This window comes from Schistocerca americana, chromosome 2 (assembly GCF_021461395.2).
Source record: "Schistocerca americana isolate TAMUIC-IGC-003095 chromosome 2, iqSchAmer2.1, whole genome shotgun sequence".
NCBI classification, from domain to species: Eukaryota; Metazoa; Arthropoda; class Insecta; order Orthoptera; family Acrididae; genus Schistocerca; species Schistocerca americana.
In genome coordinates this window covers 591,538,527-591,558,837 of record NC_060120.1, presented here as the reverse complement: position 1 = coordinate 591,558,837, position 20,311 = coordinate 591,538,527, and the positions used below count along the sequence as shown (strand labels likewise).

Genomic DNA, 20,311 nt, shown 5'->3' with positions numbered 1-20,311 from the left:
GATGTGAACCATTTGTCTTTTGTCCCACTTATAACTCTCCCCCCCCCCCTCTCGGACCATGAACCTTGCCGTTGGTGGAGGGGGGGGGGGGGGGGGGGGCCGCCTTGCATGCGTCAGCGATACAGATAGCCATACCATAGGTGCAACCAGAACAGAGAGGTGTCTGTAGACAGGCTAGACAAACATCTGTTTCCTGAAGAGGAGCAGCAGCCTTTTCAGTAGTTGCAAGGGCAACAGTCTGGATGATTGACTGATCTGGCCATGTAACTTCAACCAAAACAGCCTTGCTGTGCTGGTACTGCAAACAGCTGAAAGATAGGGGACACTACAGCAGTAATTTTTCCCAAGGGCATGCCGCTCTACTGTACGGTTTAATGATGATGGCATCCTCTTGGGTAAAATATTCCCGAATTAAAATAGTCCCCATTCGGATCTCCGGGAGGGGACTACTCAGTACAATGTTGTTACCAGGAGTAACAAAACTGGTGCTCTATGGATCAGAGCATGGAATGTCAGATTCCTTAATCGGGCAGGTAGGTTAGAAAATTTAAAAAGGGATTTGAATAGGTTACAGTTAGATAAAGTGGAAATTAGTGAAGTTTGGTGTCAGGAGGAACAGGACTTCTGGTCAGGTGAATACAGGGTTATAAATACAAAATCAAATAGGGGTAACGCAGGAATAGGCTTAACCCCTCACCGCATACTGGGTCAGATATGGCACATACCATTTTCCTAATTGTGGAGCTCATATTTGAAAATCTATTTTGTAAACGCACATTGGAACAGTTATGGTACACTGTTAAGAATATCTGTGTAAACAATGAATGCCATCTGTCGAGAAAGTAAGGAGCTATTAGTAAGTATCTTTGCTTTGCGCTACGAGCTGTTTATATCAAGTTTGGTCATACGAAAAGTTGTATTTGACGCAGTAAACATTTGAGTTCGGAGTTTGTATAATTTCTAGGGGTGAAAGGACATATGTGGATAATTGTAAAGATATAAGTTCATATATTTGTCAATTAAAATACAAATAATATTGAAACTCTGTACATGACACATATGGCACAGCATGCATTATTGGTGGCATAGAGTAAACATTCATCATAACATAACTTCTGTAGTAAACTATACCTTTTCTTATCAGCTACGTTAGGGCAACGAATGTAACAAAGTTTTACAGCTTTTCTGCCACAATAAGAGTTAATGAGGATGGAAATGTTAGTGAAGACCCGGATATGTCAGCTAACAAAACATTTTCTGCAGAACGATATTTTCAAAATGAAGATGACGTGCTTTGTTCAGAGTCAGATAGTGATGATGATATCAGACCTAAGAGCTATAATATAACAAAGAAAAGAACTGTGGTACCAGAAACAGAATCAGAGTCAGAAGATGACATTCAGATGAGGCTTACTGCTGATTGTAATCTTGATGATAATCGAGTTGAAGATAGGGTTAGAGCAAAGCAACGAATTTCAAAACCTGGTGCTTTGGAACTAGGCGTTAGCAACAATGCTGTTGTGTGTCTTACGCTAACAGTCCCACAACGTGTTAACCACAAGCTTTTTTTTTTTTTGTTACTCGGTTCACTAATATACCTTTGGAAGTGTATTTGCATAAGGAATGAATACAGTCACTAGGAACAGTCCGTGCCAATCGTGTACCAGGTTGCATTTTTCCTGAAGAGGCAGAAATGAAGAAGAATGCCCGAGGTAGCAGGAAGGAAAAGGTAGCAACAGCAGATGGTGTACTATTGTCTGTAGTATCCTGCTTTGACAACAGAGTAGTCAACACTTTGTTCACATATGTTGGATGCAAGCCAGAAAGTGAAAATAAGAGGCTTTTCAGAAAGGAAAAGATGTACAAAATGATACCTTGTCCACACTCTGTGATGATCTACTACATGGGTGGTGTCGATCTGTTAGATTCTATGCTTGGATATTACACAATTGAAATCAGATCAAAAAATTGCATCTGAAGATATTCTTTCATGTAATTGATCAAGCTTGTGTTAACAGCTGGCTACTATGGAAAAGGAGAAATACATACTACATGCCCCTAGTGGATTTCAAGGTAGCAGTTTGTAATGGATCTGGGAGATGTTATTTTTTTACCGTATTTGTCGATGCCGAATTGTAAATGTTTTCTTATATTTTTGTCAGAATTTATTATAATTTGTCTTATTATATGTTAATTTACTTCTGTTTTTGAGAGTAAAAGCATATTGATTACTATTAGAAAATGTATCGAAGAATAGCAAAGAGACTGATTACAAATGGAAACTTGTGAATTGTGTAAAATATCTTTGACGATGGAGTCGTCTTTGACTATAGTCAGTCGGCAGCTAACTCTTGGTGTGTGTTGACGGAAGAACAATGTGAAGGTCGCCGTCATAAATAATTTTGAATTATGTTACTATTATTTTTGTATTAACTAAAAAGAAGAAACTACATTTGAAGAAACTGTATTTGCAACACCAAAATGAGAGAAACACGTTGAACCACGTCTTTTCTGCAGCCGACAACGATGCATTATGGAATCATACCTAGACAACTGAAGCCAAGACTAATATCGCCTTGCAAACGTCTAACGGAAAAGGTACTGTCACGAAATATGGCAAATTTAAGTAAATAAAAAATAGTGACCATATTTTCAACTTGTGTCTTAGCCGGGAAGCCATATTTCAACTGGGGGCTCAGCCGGGATATTGTGTTCACGAGATCTTCAACAGTGCTACGAGGAAGAAAATTTTTGTGTGTTAATACCAGTTTCTTCAGAATGTGTATTACAGTGTTTGTGTTCATCGGGAAGTAAAAGTTTTGGAGAAGAAATGTTTCGGCAAAAAATATAATTTTCGACAGAAGAAAATACTTCAAGAATTTTGGTCAACAATCACATGGATGGAAAACGTGGTTTTGCAACAGTAGAAGAGTGTTCCAGATAAGTCACGAAACCCTCGTATTTTGTTAAAACAATATTTTTATCTTGTTTTGTATTGTGTATAAATTTTTGTTCTCCACAATGACTTATGAGATTTTCGAGAGTATTGTGCCTAAAGTAGAAAGTAGTAATTTAATAGACTTCGAACATCAGGACAGGTCAAATGAAACAGAAAGAACCGATCAATTTGATTTAAAAAGTTTTCTTGTAAATTTCACGAAAGAAATTAAACAATCAGTTGACGACAATAAGACTTACTGGGATGAAAAAATTGATAACATTTTGTTGCAAGTCCAAGCAGTCAATACCCAAGTGGGTGAGCTTTCGAACAGAGTTGGCAGTGTTGAGGAAAAAATTGAATCTGTGGAAGCAAAAGTAAATGAAATTGATGCTAAATTGAGCGGTGAAATTAATACTGTAAAAAATGAGTTACTGGTAGATAGGGAAAGAAATTTAATTGATTTTAATGAGATAAAAGGGGAAATTAAAAATTTGGATGAGAATACAAAAGTTTTAGTAAAAAATGTAGAACAAGAAACTGACAATCGTTTGGTTACTCTAGAAGAAAAAGTAGAATGCAATGATTTAGAAAACAAAAAAGCTGTCAAAGAACTTAGCGAAAAAATTGAAAGTTTTGACATTGAATTTCAAAGCAAAAATCACAATGTCAACACATGCAATCTTGTATCCAATATTCCAGTGAAGCACTTTTCGGTAGATGGACCCTTACATCCCACTGATTTTATGCAGTATTGTAAGGATTGTTTTTTTACATCACTCACAAGATGAAATAAAAATTAAATTTGTGAAAAAATTCTTGGAAGGGGAAGCTTTGACTTGGGCAAACCAGATTGTAACTTTGGGGATGACTTCTCAGAATTTGAATCAAAGTTTCTGGAAAAATTTTGGGATGATCTTAAACAAACTAGAATCAAAAGTGAATTTTTGAATGGGCGAAACTATAGAGAATCAGATGGGAACATGAAACAATTTTGCAAAAGTGAACTTCAAAAACTTATTCATTTAACAAAACCTTTGGATGACTTGATCAAAATTGATACCTTAAAGAGAAGATTGCCATCAGCAATGCAGTTGAGTTTAGTTCATTGTCCTGATAGTAATGTAGAGCAGTTTCTCAATTATATTGAAAAGTCAGATAGGGTAACAACAAGAACACACAGTGGGTTTACTCAGAAAGGTAATGGTCAAAATTGGGGAAATGATAACTTTCAAAAAAGGGAACAAAACAATTATCATGGTGTCAGTCAAAATTCAGGGGGATATAACAATTTTGAAAAGAAGGACCATAATTTTTATCCAAAACAAGAACAACATTTTCGCGTTAATAATCAACAAAATAGAGAACACTTTAGGGATCAAAAATCACAGAAATTTTGATAGAGGTCAGTACAATAGAAACTACCAACAATCAGGTAATGTTTGGCATAGGAATGGGATCAGAAATGTTGATCAGAGACATTGGCAGAACCACAATCAGCAGTTCAAACAGGAACCGGAAATAAAAAACGAGTAGACGCCCCCTTGAAGGTCCGCAAGGTTGAGGCAGAAGGTCAGTATGATGAAAGGACCAATGGATGTGACTATCATAAACCCAAACATGACAGTTCCAAACCTAAGCTATCACATGAGGTTATTAGTTGTTACTTATTGAAAAAATTTCAAGAGGAAAATAATATTGATAAAGATAAAATTTTCAGTACACAAGAACATACAGTAGATAAAAGTAATTGTGATTCATTTAATTTAACAGAGTTTTACACTTGGGCAGAAAAGAACAACACTTTGTCAGATGATGTAATTTGTAGTAGTCCAGAGATGTGTGTGAATGAAAGAGAGAATGCATGCTGTGGGAATGAAAATGTTGGTGAAAGGGATCTGGTAACTTTAGAAAGGGGAAATAATATTTTGGGGGATAATTTGAATGTGTATGACCTGAATATGTGTAATGATGATGATGTTGTTGATAAAGTTGATAATGATGGTAATGGTATTGATGATGATGTTGAGGAAAGGTATTTCATTAGTTTAAATAGGGAGTTGGGTATACACATGGTTGAAAATGGATTAAATAGTGAGAATATTATAGAAATTCCCAGGGATGTTACCAGGATGAATAAAGCTCACAAGCTAGATGTGTGTGAAAGTGTGAATTTTGATGTTGTTGGTAAAGAATCTGACTACACAAATAACGATGACACATGTATAACTTCTAACCTAAGTGAAACTTTTACAGATACTAATGATACACACACATTTCTTATGAATATATGGCTGAACAGTGAAACTATTTCTTTTGATAAGAACTTTAGAAAGATGCTTATTAATGTATGTGAAACTGTATGTCCTGAGTGGTGGAAAAAGATGAGATATTTTATTTTTGAAAAGCTGAAGGATAAGTACTTCAATAGTATACAATGTGATTTGGATGAAAATTCTTGGCTATTTGAGATAATAGAGAGTACTCATGACAATTGTGTCTTGTGCAAATTTTATAACTGTGACAAATAATACATGTAATGATATACCATATGATTCTGATAAGTATAGGTTTGGGGAAATTGAAAGTGATTTATTACATGAGGATACAGGTTCTGAGAAAAGTGATCAACTTTGCAGTCCTTATATAAAAGTTCAAATTGAGTCATGGATTGGTAAATGTTTAATTGATACAGGAAGTGAGATCTCGGGAATATCTGAAAGGTTAAATAAGAAATTGAAAGTGGGGAAAGATTATGTTGAAATGCCAGTTGTTAGGGTAAAGATACAAGGTGCTACTGGGAAGAACAGTAAATTGGTAAAAAGCCAGGCTTTAGTGACGTTTTTAATTGAAGGCAAGTTGTTCACACATGGATGTTTTGTAATTCAGGAATTTAATGAGGATTTTCTTTTGGGTATGAATTGGATAGTAAAAGTAAATACAGCATTTGATTGGGTTGGAAGAAAACATTTGATAGAAACTAGTGAAAGGGAATACATTCAGACAAATTTTGTGAACATACTTGGTGATCAGAGTAATGGAAATTTTGACAGTATCAATTTACTAAAAGAAAATAGATTGGAGAATATTGAAATTCATAGATTTGATACTGATGAAGTTGAATTTGGGAATTTAGTAAATTTGAAAATTTCAGAAACACAAAATTTGTCTGGGGAGCAAAAACAACAGTTAGAAAATCTGCTGTGGGAATACAGTGATGTTTTCAGTGACATACCTGGTAGAGTAAAGGGTTATCAGTGTGAGCTTCAGGTAAAACCTCATGAACCATTTTTCATAAAACCATACAGTATTGCAATATCAAAAAGACCTGCTGTTGAGAAAGAGCTGAAAAAGATGGAAGGATGTAATATAATAGAAAGGAGTATCAGTGCATATAATAATCCTCTAGTAGTAGTTTCGAAAAAAGATGGTGGAGTAAGATTGGTTTTGGACTCTAGACACTTAAACAAAATTTTGTTCAGACAGACAGACCATCCTGAAAATACTGATGAGTTACTCTATAAATTTACAGATATAAAATATATGTCAAGTTTGGATCTAACTTCGGGTTTTCATCAAGTACCACTTTCGGTTAATTCTAGAAAATATACTGCTTTCTTGTACAATGGTAAGAGTTACCAATATTGTGTTGTGCCATTTGGGTTAAATTCTTCTGTTTCCGAATTTATAAGAGCTTTGGATCATGTACTGGGGCAAGAACTTGCGTGTAAACTGATAATTTATGTAGATGACATTTTGGTTATAGGGCAAAATTGGGAGGAATATTTTTTGATTTTGAAGTCAGTTTGTGAAAAACTTAGAAAAGGGGGGATGACATTGAAATTCGAGAAATGTAAATTTGCAGTTTCTGAATTAAAATTTTTGGGTCATGTTGTCATAGACAAGGGAATTTTGGCAGATCCAGAAAAAATTAAAGCAATTTCAGAAATTCCAATTCCTAAGACTAAAAAACAATTAAAGTCGTTCTTTGGGTTATGCGGTTATTACCGAAAACATAGAGGTGATCAGAGTCTGAATGCACCATGTTTAAGTCAATTACTTAAGAAAAACACTGTTTGGGTTTGGGATAAAAGTTGTCAGGAAGAGATTGATAAAATTAAGCAAGAGTTGAGGAAGCAACACTTATTACACAGACCTGATTTTAATTTACCATTTTGTTTGAACACTGATAGCAGTAATTATGGGCTTGGAGCAGAGTTATTTCAAGAAAGAGTAGAGAATGGAGTTAAGATACATTGTACCATAGCATTTGCAAGCAGAATGTTGCTCAACCATGAGAAAAGTCATAGAAAATCCACACCCTAATGCTTATCGTTTGGTGTATCCTAAGTCAAAGAAATTATTTGGTCTCAGGAATGTTGTCTCTTTAAAACTGTATAAACAGAAATCATAATTTCAAAATTTAAATAACCTATTATCATCTAAAACAAAAGTCCTCCACTGGAATACGCTTGTTAGAACAAAACTGCCTGTACAACCAAGTGTGTATATTTGCATGTATAAATTAATAATTTGAAGTCACATGTTAATTGAAACTGATGAAAAAACACTGTTGTAACAAAGAATGAGAGAAAGATTTATTTTTACTTTTTTTTTGAAAAAAAAAAAAAGGTTTCCATAGTGAGCATTTCTGAATTTTTCTAATTTTTGGAAGCTAAGTCTTCCCTGTGGGTGAAGGCATGCATGTGAGGACATGCATGCAAAGGTATAAGTTTCAAAACCAATTTTAGATAAAGCCTCATGATATATGAGCAGTTTATTGTTGTTTATACTGATGTTGTGGGGAGCAAAAGTACTCTTCACAAGACTGTGACTTGTAGTAATATTGTAGTAGAGAGGAAAGTGTACATAAATAACTGCAAAAAATTTAGATAATACTGATGTATCTTTAGCTGTACCATAAGAAGAAAATCATAAAAAAATACAAAATAAAAAAAACATGAGTAAAAGAAAAAATTTAAATAGCAAATCATAAGCAAAAAAAAATATACAAAAGAAAAAAAAAACACTACACTATATATGTCCAGTATCATTTTTACTGTTACAATATGTAAGCATAATGAAATTAACATTAATATAAAAAAAAATTAATTAAATCTTATTCTAGGAAATGAGTTTTACCTTCCTATTATTTTCAATCTGTATGTTAGAATATTTCTCATGTATGTTTTATACCATGTATATTTGTCATGTCAAATAATTTCTTTACTTGAATTTTTTTTATGTATAAGATTGATGGGGAAGTATCACTGCAACAACAGCCAGTAACAAGTCCACAGATTCAAAGAGTCCAAATTTGGAAGAGGTTATCAGACTGCATCATTAATGTACTAATTGTGTAATACAGATCCATTACTGAGTGTGGTCGGGATTTTGTTGTATATGTCCATAACAACAAAAGCCCTGGGGAGCAGTTGTAATGGATCTGGGAGATGTTATTTTTTTACCGTATTTGTCGATGCCGAATTGTAAATGTTTTCTTAAATTTTTGTCAGAATTTATTATAATTTGTCTTATTATATGTTAATTTACTTCTGTTTTTGAGAGTAAAAGCATATTGATTACTATTAGAAAATGTATCGAAGAATAGCAAAGAGACTGATTACAAATGGAAACTTGTGAATTGTGTAAAATATCTTTGACGATGGAGTCGTCTTTGACTATAGTCAGTCGGCAGCTAACTCTTGGTGTGTGTTGACGGAAGAACAATGTGAAGGTCGCCGTCATAAATAATTTTGAATTATGTTACTATTATTTTTGTATTAACTAAAAAGAAGAAACTACATTTGAAGAAACTGTATTTGAAACACCAAAATGAGATAAACACGTTGAACCACGTCTTTTCTGCAGCCGACAACGATGCATTGTGGAATCATACCCCCCCATGAACCATGGACTTTGCCGTTGGTGGGGAGGCTTGCGTGCCTCAGCGATACAGATAGCTGTACCATAGGTGCAACCACAACGGAGGGGTATCTGTTGAGAGGCCAGACAAACGTGTGGTTCCTGAAGAGGGGCAGCAGCCTTTTCAGTAGTTGCAAGGGCAACAGTCTGGATGATTGACTGATCTGGCCTTGTAACAATAACCAAAACGGCCTTGCTGTGCTGGTACTGCGAACGGCTGAAAGCAAGGGGAAACTACGGCCGTAATTTTTCCCGAGGGCATGCAGCTTTACTGTATGATTAAATGATGATGGCGTCCTCTTGGGTAAAATATTCCGGAGGTAAAATAGTCCCCCATTCGGATCTCCGGGCGGGGACTACTCAAGAGGATGTCGTTATCAGGAGAAAGAAAACTGGCGTTCTACGGATCGGAGCGTGGAATGTCAGATCCCTTAATCGGGCAGGTAGGTTAGAAAATTTAAAAAGGAAAATGGATTGGTTAAAGTTAGATATTGTGGGAATTAGTGAAGTTCGGTGGCAGGAGGAACAAGACTTCTGGTCAGGTGACTACAGGGTTATAAACACAAAGTCAAATAGGGGTAATGCAGGAGTAGGTTTAATAATGAATAGGAAAATAGGAATTCGGGTAAGCTACTACAAACAGCATAGTGAACGCATTATTGTGGCCAAGATAGATATGAAGCCCACAACTACTACAGTAGTACAAGTTTATATGCCAACTACCTCTGCAGATGACGAAGAAATTGAAGAAATGTATGATGAAATAAAAGAAATTATTCAGATAGTGAAGGGAGACGAAAATTTAATAGTCATGGGTGACTGGAATTCGAGTGTAGGAAAAGGGAGAGAAGGAAACGTAGTAGGTGAATATGGATTGGGGCTAAGAAATGAAAGAGGAAGCCGCCTGATAGAATTCTGCACAGAGCACAACTTAATCATAGCTAACACTTGGTTTAAGAATCATGAAAGAAGGTTGTATACATGGAAGAACCCTGGAGATACTAAAAGGTATCAGATAGATTATATAATGGTAAGACAGAGATTTAGGAACCAGGTTTTAAATTGTAAGACATTTCCGGGGGCAGATGTGGACTCTGACCACAATCTATTGGTTATGACCTGTAGATTAAAACTGAAGAAACTGCAAAAAGGTGGGAATTTAAGGAGATGGGACCTGGATAAACTGAAAGAACCAGAGGTTGTACAGAGTTTCCGGGAGAGCATTTTACGAATGTAAAATTAGAGAGATTAGAGCGCGCACGGAGGCTTTCAGACAGTCGTTCTTCCCGCGAACCATACGCGACTGGAACAGGAAAGGGAGGTAATGACAGTGGCACGTAAAGTGCCCTCCGCCACACACCGTTGGGTGGCTTGCGGAGTATACATGTAGATGTACATGTAGATAAGGGAACAATTGAAAGGAATGGGGGAAAGAAATACAGTAGAAGAAGAATGGGTAGCTCTGAGGGATGAAGTAGTGAAGGCAGCAGACGATCAAGTAGGTAAAAAGAAGAGGGTTAGTAGAAATCCTTGGGTAACAGAAGAAATATTGAATTTAATTGATGAAAGGAGAAAATATAAAAATGCAGTAAATGAAGCAGGCAAAAAGGAATACAAACGTCTCAAAAATGATATCGACAGGAAGTGCAAAATGGCTAAGCAGGGATGGCTAGAGGACAAATGTAAGGATGTAGAGGCTTATCTCACTAGGGGTAAGATAGATACTGCCTACAGGAAAATTAAAGAGACCTTTGGAGATAAGAGAACCACACGTATGAACATCAAGAGCTCAGATGGAAACCCAGTTCTAAGCAAAGAAGGGAAAGCAGAAAGGTGGAAGGAGTATATAGAGGGACTATACAAGGGCGATGCACTTGAGGACAATATTATGGAAATGGAAGAGGATGTAGATGAAGATGAAATGGGAGATACGATACTGCATGAAGAGTTTGACAGAGCACTGAAGGACCTGAGTCGAAACAAGGCCCCCGGAGTAGACAACATTCCATTGGAACTACTGACGGCCTTGGGAGAGCCAGTCCTGACAAAACTCTACCAACTGGTGAGCAAGATGTATGAAATAGGCGAAATACCCTCAGACTTCAAGAAGAATATAATAATTCCAATCCCAAAGAAAGCAGGTGTTAACAGATGTGAAAATTACTGAACTATCAGTTTAATAAGTCACAGCTGCAAAGTACTAACATGAATTCTTTACAAACGAATGGAAAAACTAGTAGAAGCTGACCTCGGGGAAGATCAGTTTGGATTCCGTAGAAATATTGGAACACATGAGGCAATACTGACCTTACGACTTATCTTAGAAGAAAGATTAAGGAAAGGCAAACCTACGTTTCTAGCATTTGTACACTTAGAGAAAGCTTTTGACAATGTTGACTGGAATACTCTCTTTCAAATTCTAAAGGTGGCAGGGGTAAAATACAGGGAGCGAAAGACTATTTACAACTTGTACAGAAACCAGATGGCAGTTATAAGAGTTGAGGGACATGAAAGGGAAGCAGTGGTTGGGAAGGGAGTAAGACAGGGTTGTAGCCACTCCCCGATGTTATTCAATCTCTATATTGAGCAAGCAGTAAAGGAAACAAAAGAAAAATTTGGAGTAGGTATTAAAATCCATGGAGAAGAAATAAAAACTTTGAGGTTCGCCGATGACATTGTAATTCTGTCAGAGACAGCAAAGGACTTGGAAGAGCAGTTGAACGGAATGGATGGTGTCTTGAAGGGAGGATATAAGATGAACATCAACAAAAGCAAAACGAGGATAATGGAATGTAGTCGAGTTAAGTCGGGTGATGCTGAGGGTATTAGATTAGGAAAGACACTTAAAGTAGTAAAGGAGTTTTGCTATTTGGGGAGCAAAATAACTGATGATGGACGAAGTAGAGAGGATATAAAATGTAGACTGGCAATGGCAAGGAAAGCGTTTCTGAAGAAGAGAAATTTGTTAACATCGAGTATAGATTTAAGTGTCAGGAAGTTATTTCTGAAAGTATTTGTATGGAGTGTAGCCATGTATGGAAGTGAAACATGGACGGTAAATAGTTTGGACAAGAAGAGAATAGAAGCTTTTGAAATGTGGTGCTACAGAAGAATGCTGAAGATTAGATGGGTAGATCACATAACTAATGAGGAAGTATTGAATAGGATTGGGGAGAAGAGAAGTTTGTGGCACAACTTGACCAGAAGAAGGGATCGGTTGGTAGGACATGTTCTGAGGCATCAAGGGATCACCAATTTAGTATTGGAGGGCAGCGTGGAGGGTAAAAATCATAGGGGGAGACCAAGAGATGAATACACTAAGCAGATTCAGAAGGATGTAGGTTGCAGTAGGTACTGGGATATGAAGAAGCTTGCACAGGATAGAGTAGCATGGAGAGCTGCATCAAACCAGTCTCAGGACTGAAAACCACAACAACAACAACAACAACAACAACCTAGACAACTAAAGCCAAGACTAATATCGCCTTGCAAACGTCTAACGGAAAAGGTACTGTCACGAAATATGGCATATTTAAGTAAATAAAAAATAGTGACCATATTTTCAACTTGTGTCTTAGCCGGGAAGCCATATTTCAAGTTGCAGATGCCTTCTGTAAAAAAGGGCAAAACATTATCCAAGAAACAAAGTAGGCCAAGCAACGAAGTCCAAAAACAGCAGGACAGTAAGAAGAAGAAAGTTCCTGTGGCAGATCATCCACAGCGTCAGGTACGACAGGAAGGCGTAGATCACATGCCAGTGTGGCTCGAAAACCGTGGTCAATGCAAATACCCAGATAGCAGTGAAATCCTGCATAGCATGTCTGAGGTGCAGTGAATCATTATGTTTGAATAAGGAGAGAAACGGTTTCATGAAATTTCATAATGAATAGACTAAATGATAAATAATTTTGTTTGATTACTGATAAACATGTAAACCAATGAACAGAAATTGTAATCATTTAAAAAAATAAACTTAGTTCTGCTAATGTATGGGTATTTTCGAAGTGTTTTCTCATCCAGCCTGAAACTAATATCACAAAATGTTAGCAGTAACTGCATGCTGTCCCATATATGGCATAAACCCTTAAATCAAAACTAACAGACCACACATAAGAGATATATTTTTTAAAGTATTTTTCCATAAAAAAAGTCATGCAGTAAGGGGTTAATAATGAGCAAAAAAAAATAGAAGTGCAGATGTGACTACAAACAGCATAGTGAATGCATTATTGTAGCCAAGATATACACGAAGCCCACACGCACCACACTAGTACAAGTCCATATTCCAATTAGTTTCACAGATGAGGAGGAGATTGAAGAAATGTATGATGAGATAAAAGACATTATCCAGATAATTAAGGGTTCCGAAAATGTAATAGTCATGGGGGACTGGAATTCGATAGTTGAAAAAGGAAGAGAAGGAAAAGCAGCAGGTGTATATGGATTGCAGGAAAGGAATGAAAGAGGAAGCTGCCTGATAGAATTTTGTACAGAGAATAATTTAATCATACCTAATACTTTGTTTAAGAATCATGAGATTAGGTTGTATATGTGGAAGAGACCTGCAGACACTGGAAGGTTTCAGATTGATTATATAATGGTTAGACAGCGATTTAGGAACCAGATTTTTAATTTTAAGACATTGCCATGGGCAGATGTGAACTCTGACCACAATTTATTGGTTATGAACAGCAGATTAAAACAGAAAAAAACTGCAAAAAGGCAGGAATTTAAGGATATGGGACCCGGATAAACTGAAAGAACGAGACTATGTAGGGAAGGGGGGATGATCATAACAATAAAATATAGGAAATCAGAGCCGGTACAGAAATATATAGGTGTTTGTTTTTTCTGTGCACAGTACGAGATGGGAATAATAGTGTGACATTGTGAAGGTGGTTTGATGAAATCTCTGCCAGGCACTTAAATGCAATTTGCACAGTATCCCTGCAGATGCAGGTGTAGATGTAGCAAGCAGTAAAGGAAATAAAAGAAGAATTTTGAGTAGGAATTAAAGTTCAGGGAGAAAAAATAAAAACTTTGAGGTTTGCTGATGACATTTTAATTCTGTCAGAGACGGCAGAGGAGTTGGAAGAGCAGTTGAACGTAATGGACAGTATCTTGAAAGGAGGATATAAGATGATGATGAACAAAAGCAAAACAAGAATAATGGAATGTAGTCAAATTAAATCAGGCAATGCTGAGGGAATTAGAGTAGGAAATGAGACACTTAAAGTACTAAATGAGTTTTGCTATTTGGGGAGCAAAAAACTGATGATGGATGAAGTAAAGAGGGTATAAAATGTAGACTGGCAATGGGAAGAAAAGCATTTCTGAAGAAGTGAAATTTGTTGACAGAGTATAGATTTAAGTGTCAGGGAGTATTTGTATGGAGAGTAGCCATGTGTGAAAGTGAAACATGGATAATAAACAATTTAAACAAGATGAGAATAGAAGAAGTTGAAATGTGGTGCTACAGAAGGATGCTGAAGATTAGATGGGTAGATCATGTAACTAATGAGGAGGTACTGAACAGAATAGAGGAGAAGAGAAATTTGTGGTACAACCTAACTACAAGGAAGGATCAGCTGATAGGACACTTCTGAGGCATCAAGGAATCACCAATTTAGTACTGGAGGGAAGAATGTGTGTGTGTGTGTGGGGGGGGGGGGGGGGGACCAAGTGATTAGAGCAGATTCAGAGGGATGGAGGTTGCAGTAATTACTCAGAGATGAAGAGGCTTACACAGGATAGAGTAGTACGGAGAGCTGCATCAAACCAGTCCTTAGTCCTTGGACTGAAAACAACAACAACAACAACAACAACAACGTAACTCATTCAGTCACATCAAATTTCAATAGGGAGAAAATGGGATGGAGTGAAGCGAGACATCGAGTAAGAACTTAGAAACAAGGCAAATCTATGAAGAAATGTAAAAATCAGGGAACTTTTAGCATTGATCCTATGAGTTCATCACAGGGGCTATGAATTTATAGTATACCATAAATTCATAGATGCTGTGATGAACCCATAAGATCAATGCTAAAAGTTCCCCAATTTTACATTTCTTCCTAGATTCGCCTCGATTCTGCAAAAAATGTAAAATTGGAGAATGCAAAATCAAAGTTCTACTATAGTGGATGGCAAGAACCAGGTACTTTAGAACATGTTCCTATTTTCATAGTTCTCAGGTATCAATGCTGGGAAAAAAACTTAAAATGCCTGCAAGATGAAGCAGGGACCAACGTAACTGTCACTATATCACAGGCTCTGTGACAGCATAATGTGTGTTAACAATGCAGCCTGTCATAAGCACACTTTCCTCACTAACGGCACAGAAAGACAAAGTGGTGACATTGAATTTGGGTACATGCGGCAAATCACTGAACAAACACATTAAAAGAATGGCAAGCCTCCACAACAGGGAGGCGTCACACTGTCATAAAAATGTCGACAATGTCTGTACCTCAGCTTGTCCCATAGAATGCTTTCCTCTTTATGAAGTCAAGAGACTGAGCAGTGGTGGGACTAGAGTAGATGGTGGTAGGTCAAATTAGTCAATGTCTGCAGTCATAGCATTAGCCACATGGTATGAATGCTAAGGCACGACTCTCATTGAGAGACTACCTCAGAAATAATAGGCCAGACACAGATATTTGCTAGTGTGCCTGTGAATGAAGCTGGTGCATTGCTGTGAAAAGTGGTGACACTATAAAAATCTTGAATGCAAAAATCTTGAAAATTCTTGGTGTTCCACAGCTTTTAAATATTTCTTAAAGGATGTCTTCTAAATACCATGAACTTCACTTGAAACGCTTATTAGTCAAATCAGTATTCAGGTTTACAGCCCATCACTATGACATATTATCTATCTCTTTATCAATGACATGAGTGTCAATTATTAATTCTTTGTGATTTTCAATTGACACCATTCCTGCCATTGACAATGAGTTATACAGATGAATACCAGTTTAGCTAATAAATGTTTCAAGTGCCGCTCATGATGTTTAGATGTCGTTCAGCAAATGGTGACGTCATGTTCATGCAGAGAAGTATTGGACTGACAGACATTTCAAAAGAATGTCAATAACCTACGGAAGGAACTGCTGCCTATACAAAAAAGGTAGAGAACAAATATTATTTTTTATTGCTCCATATAACTTGCAATGAAATAATGAATTTACCATAAATTAGACAGAATCAACAATGAGGAATGTGGTATGAGATTCATAGATGAATTAACACAGTTGTCCTAGGAATTTCAGCAATTTCCTCTCAGCATGTATGAGAATGTCAAAGCATCAGAAAGCTGACAAAGGAAGCACTCTTCATGCAATGCACTGAAAGAAACGCTTAAGAGGGATTGGTTCTGGTTTTCACAGCTATATCATTCATCTGTCTGTTTATTTCAAAATTCATTGCAAATTTTTCCCTGCTGTGTTACCAAGCTGTTCCTCTCATGCTGTAGTGTCCTGAGTGACTAAATGCTTCAAGAGATATAGCATTTCACAGTTAAAACTTTTTATACATAAAGACCGAATGGGAACGAAGATCATTACCTTTTCGAGAAGTGTTAGACGTCTTCGGTGTAAATGTATCTTCCGTTGAGGAGCTTGGGGCTGTCCAGTTTTCTCTGCACTCTGACCATTTTCTCCTTTTCCCTCAAACTTCCGTTTGCTAACCCGCTGCCTGTGAAAACGTTTTCTTTTTCGGCCAGTTGACCGTACAGGTGGTTGCTGCTGTTCTTCGCTTTCAGACTGGTTGTCTGTGGGCTGAGTAGTTTCCACAGCCTTCACTACAGGAACTTCTTCTGGTCCACTGCCTTCACTGTCATTTGAAACTGTTGGCTTGCAAACTTTATTACTGGCAGGGGATTTACTTTTACTTTCAGCAGATATAGCTACAGCTGTTTCTGTATTTGTTTTTTTCTTTGCGTTGTTTTCAACTCCTTTAACATTGCTGTGGGATTCTTCTCCTGGAACAAAAACAACAACAAATCAAACAACATTTTCCATAACAGTTTTGTTCAAACCTTTTGTTCAAAACTGATGCAATCGAGAGTTATTTGTTTGCATACGCCATAAATATCAAATGTTTAACAGAAATGCAAAGGCTTTTTACCATACAATTATGAAAAATGTTTATATAAAATAGCTGACTATGGGATTTGCAATGTTACACTGACACTGATAAGAATGGATGTCTTTAGTTTAATGTCATTTAATAAACCTTCAAAGGCAGTAGGTATAATTTAGACATTTAGAACTACTTTTGTTTGGCAGGTAACTTGATGGAGCACTTCATTAACATATTGCTAAAAATATCATTTTTACACAAAGCTTTACACATGAATCAGTTGGTTGGATGCAAAATAGTAGCTTCCCAGATTAGAAGTCATCTTTTAATAAACCTACTTTTGTCCACTCAATGGTTATAAAACTGCAACTACAAATATATGAATGAAGGTGAGCTACAATTTAATTAATATAGAATTGATCACACTTAAATATTTTCTACCAAGCTTTCTGAGCATGGATTTAAAATGAAGCACTATATAAGAAATACAGGCTGATGGAGCATGCCACTCATGATCATTTTCCATGAACAAAGACCAAATTTTTGGACAAGGCATTGCGTTAAATTATGATGACGACGACGACGATGATGATTGCTTTGATAATCTAAGGTAAATTTTCTTTGTTTCATGCAAATCACTGTTCATGGCTATGTTGCAATAAAAAAATATGCTTCAGAGGGGGAAAAAAGGGTGAGCTTATTTAAAAAGAGAAGAAGAAGAAGAAGAAGAAGAAGAACAAGAAGACAACATTACTACCGCCAGTGGAAATGTGCAGGTCTACAACTGCTCATCTGTTCATAAAATTATTACATTCAGAGTTTAAAAATTTTAATGCATGATTATTTTCCACATCAGATTCCAAGTAATAGCTCTATAATGCAGAGCAGTTACATTTAACCACAGGGTAACTGAAATTTTCCAGAAATAGTGAAACAAGTTGTATTTTGTGTGTCAGGAGACACTGCTAACATTATCCGATGCTAAAATACATAGGGTAACTTGGACCAGATGGACGAAGGGAGACATTAGCAATAGATATACACAAGGAGGTTGGCTGATGTTCAGTAACTACTTTCAGAAGCAAGATGTGCAGGAGTGGGAGAAAAAGCTACTCTATAACAATTTGGAGACAAGCCTGAGCATAGCTTGGGGCACAACTCAATGTTAAAAAGACTGCACCTGAGTACAGGTTGGGCCATGATGATCTCAACTGTGAGCCATCTATCACTCAAAAATTGGACTCATTCCATATGCGAACAATGTATGATCATCTTGTGACCTGCCCATTGACTGGTGCTGCTTCTGTTGTCAACTTCCAGAATTATTAAAAACCACTAGCGAACGTGATAGCTGCTGTCATGAATGGCTCCGGCAGTATGATTGCATTGACATAATTTTGTGATGTACTCGCTAAGTTTTGCAGTTGGCTGTAATTCTGCTACAAATATGTCACGTCTGTTGAGTGAGCAAAAAATTTTGAAAACTCATGAGGCGCAAATAAATTCACCTTCCAATTTTTCTTGAGCAGTAACTATTTTAAAATTTGTAATTTATCAATGAACTAAAGTAAATACAAATTAAAAAAAAAAAATAAAATTAAAAAAAAAAATCTTGAAGCTTGGGCATTTTTAGTGTGTATTATTCTTGGTGATATATCAATATACATATGTACCAGTAAGACTTTAACTAACAACACAAATGGCCTGTTTCCTAGGCCCAAAATTCTTCTAAGTGGCTGGTCTCCAAAGTGTTAATGGAGGCTGAATGGTGAACATACGAATTAACTGTAACAGTGTGAAAATTGTATATGGTTTATAGTTATAATTGGATGGGACATGATAATGATATATCAGCTGTATCACTCACACTTACAAATAGATGGGCAAACCATCAGTAATGAATGTGGTCAGACATTTGTAGTTGGCAGTAAATTTTCCCAGTTAATTCACAAAATAAATAAAATGAAATGAAAAATTTACACTCACAACAGCAATTACAGGTAAAACTATCCTGCTACTTTGAAGTGGTTTATGAGACCAAGAACCAGATTTTTGCATTTCTCTCTGAGCATTGTCACAAGAAGTTCATTGTCACCATTTCTCAGCATTGTCACAATCTTTATGCCCATTATTCAATATTAAGCATGATTTCTAAGTTCTGGACACATTCATAACATTGCCATACTTGATTACCATGGTGAATATTACTAGGTGTAGTACTCAATGCCTGTAAAAAGTGAACAGTGCCTTACATTTCACACTTGAATGGAACTTCAATAGCATATCTGACTGTCATAACTTGTTCTGCTTTTGTAACTATGCTCACTGCATAAACCATACTAGGGAGCTCTAAATGTCACAATATAACTGCTAAAACATTTATTTTCCAAATGAATTTCACATATTTCTAACGAAAATTTCATGTTAGCCAAACAATTAGATGTCTTCCTGAATAATAAATGACAAATGCAAGATGTATTCATCTTTTTGATCAGCCTCTTTTTTACATAAGTTAGTTGTGCTTTGTGTGAACACTTGTGGCAGCAAAAATTACTCAAGATTCTATTGTACAGTACTTTATTTCTTAATTTATCCAAGGAACACCTTAAGATAATATAGGATTTGTCATCATAACACAATGAAAACAGATAGATCAAAACATGTATTATCATATATCAGTCACCTATCCATTAACACATATTTGTGACCATATGATACATTGTTATTCTATGAACCACAGTATGTAGTAGATGAACTGCACTTTGTAATCTTGTTCACTGATTTATGTTAGGTAACCAACATACCTTTCTTTGCCCTTTTTTATTCTTCTTTCACCCTCAACCTTTCCTTCTTTTATCAACAGCAGAAATATACACACATCAAAAAAGTTTTGCATTACCTCAGTTTTGAGAGTTCTCGAACCTGCACAGGAAATTGGAATAGAGATCAACATAAACATCATTTCTGCCCTTTTTACTGATCATGAAAACCACACATTGCTTGTTGCACAACCATACAGCGAGACCTTCCGAGGTGGTGGTCCAGATTGCTGTACACACTGGTACCTCTAATACACAGTAGCATGTCCTCTTGCATTGATGCATGCCTGTATTCGTCATGGCATACTATCCACAAGTTCATCAAGGCACTGTTAGTCCAGATTGTCCATCTCCTCAATGGCAATTCAGTGTGGATCCCTCAGAGTGGTTGGTAGGTCAAGTCATCCATAAACAGCCCTTTTCAATCTACCCCAGCCATGTTCGATAGGGTTCATGTCTGGAGAACATGCTGGCCATCTAGTCGAGCAATGTTGTTATCCTGAAGGAAGTCATTCACAAGATGTACACAATGGGGGCGCGAACTGTCGCCTAT

The 20,311-nt window shown here is 36.5% G+C and overlaps 1 protein-coding gene across 1 annotated transcript in view; it reads right to left on the bottom strand.

Moving 5' to 3' along the window:
- Positions 1 to 20,311, bottom strand: part of LOC124595688 (nuclear fragile X mental retardation-interacting protein 1) — a 160,116-nt gene that overhangs the window by 8,903 nt on the left and 130,902 nt on the right. Inside the window, exon 6 of the mRNA XM_047134546.1 lies at positions 16,423 to 16,838. Coding sequence (XP_046990502.1) covers positions 16,423 to 16,838 — 416 coding nt within the window. The remainder of the gene's footprint in view (positions 1 to 16,422; positions 16,839 to 20,311) is intronic.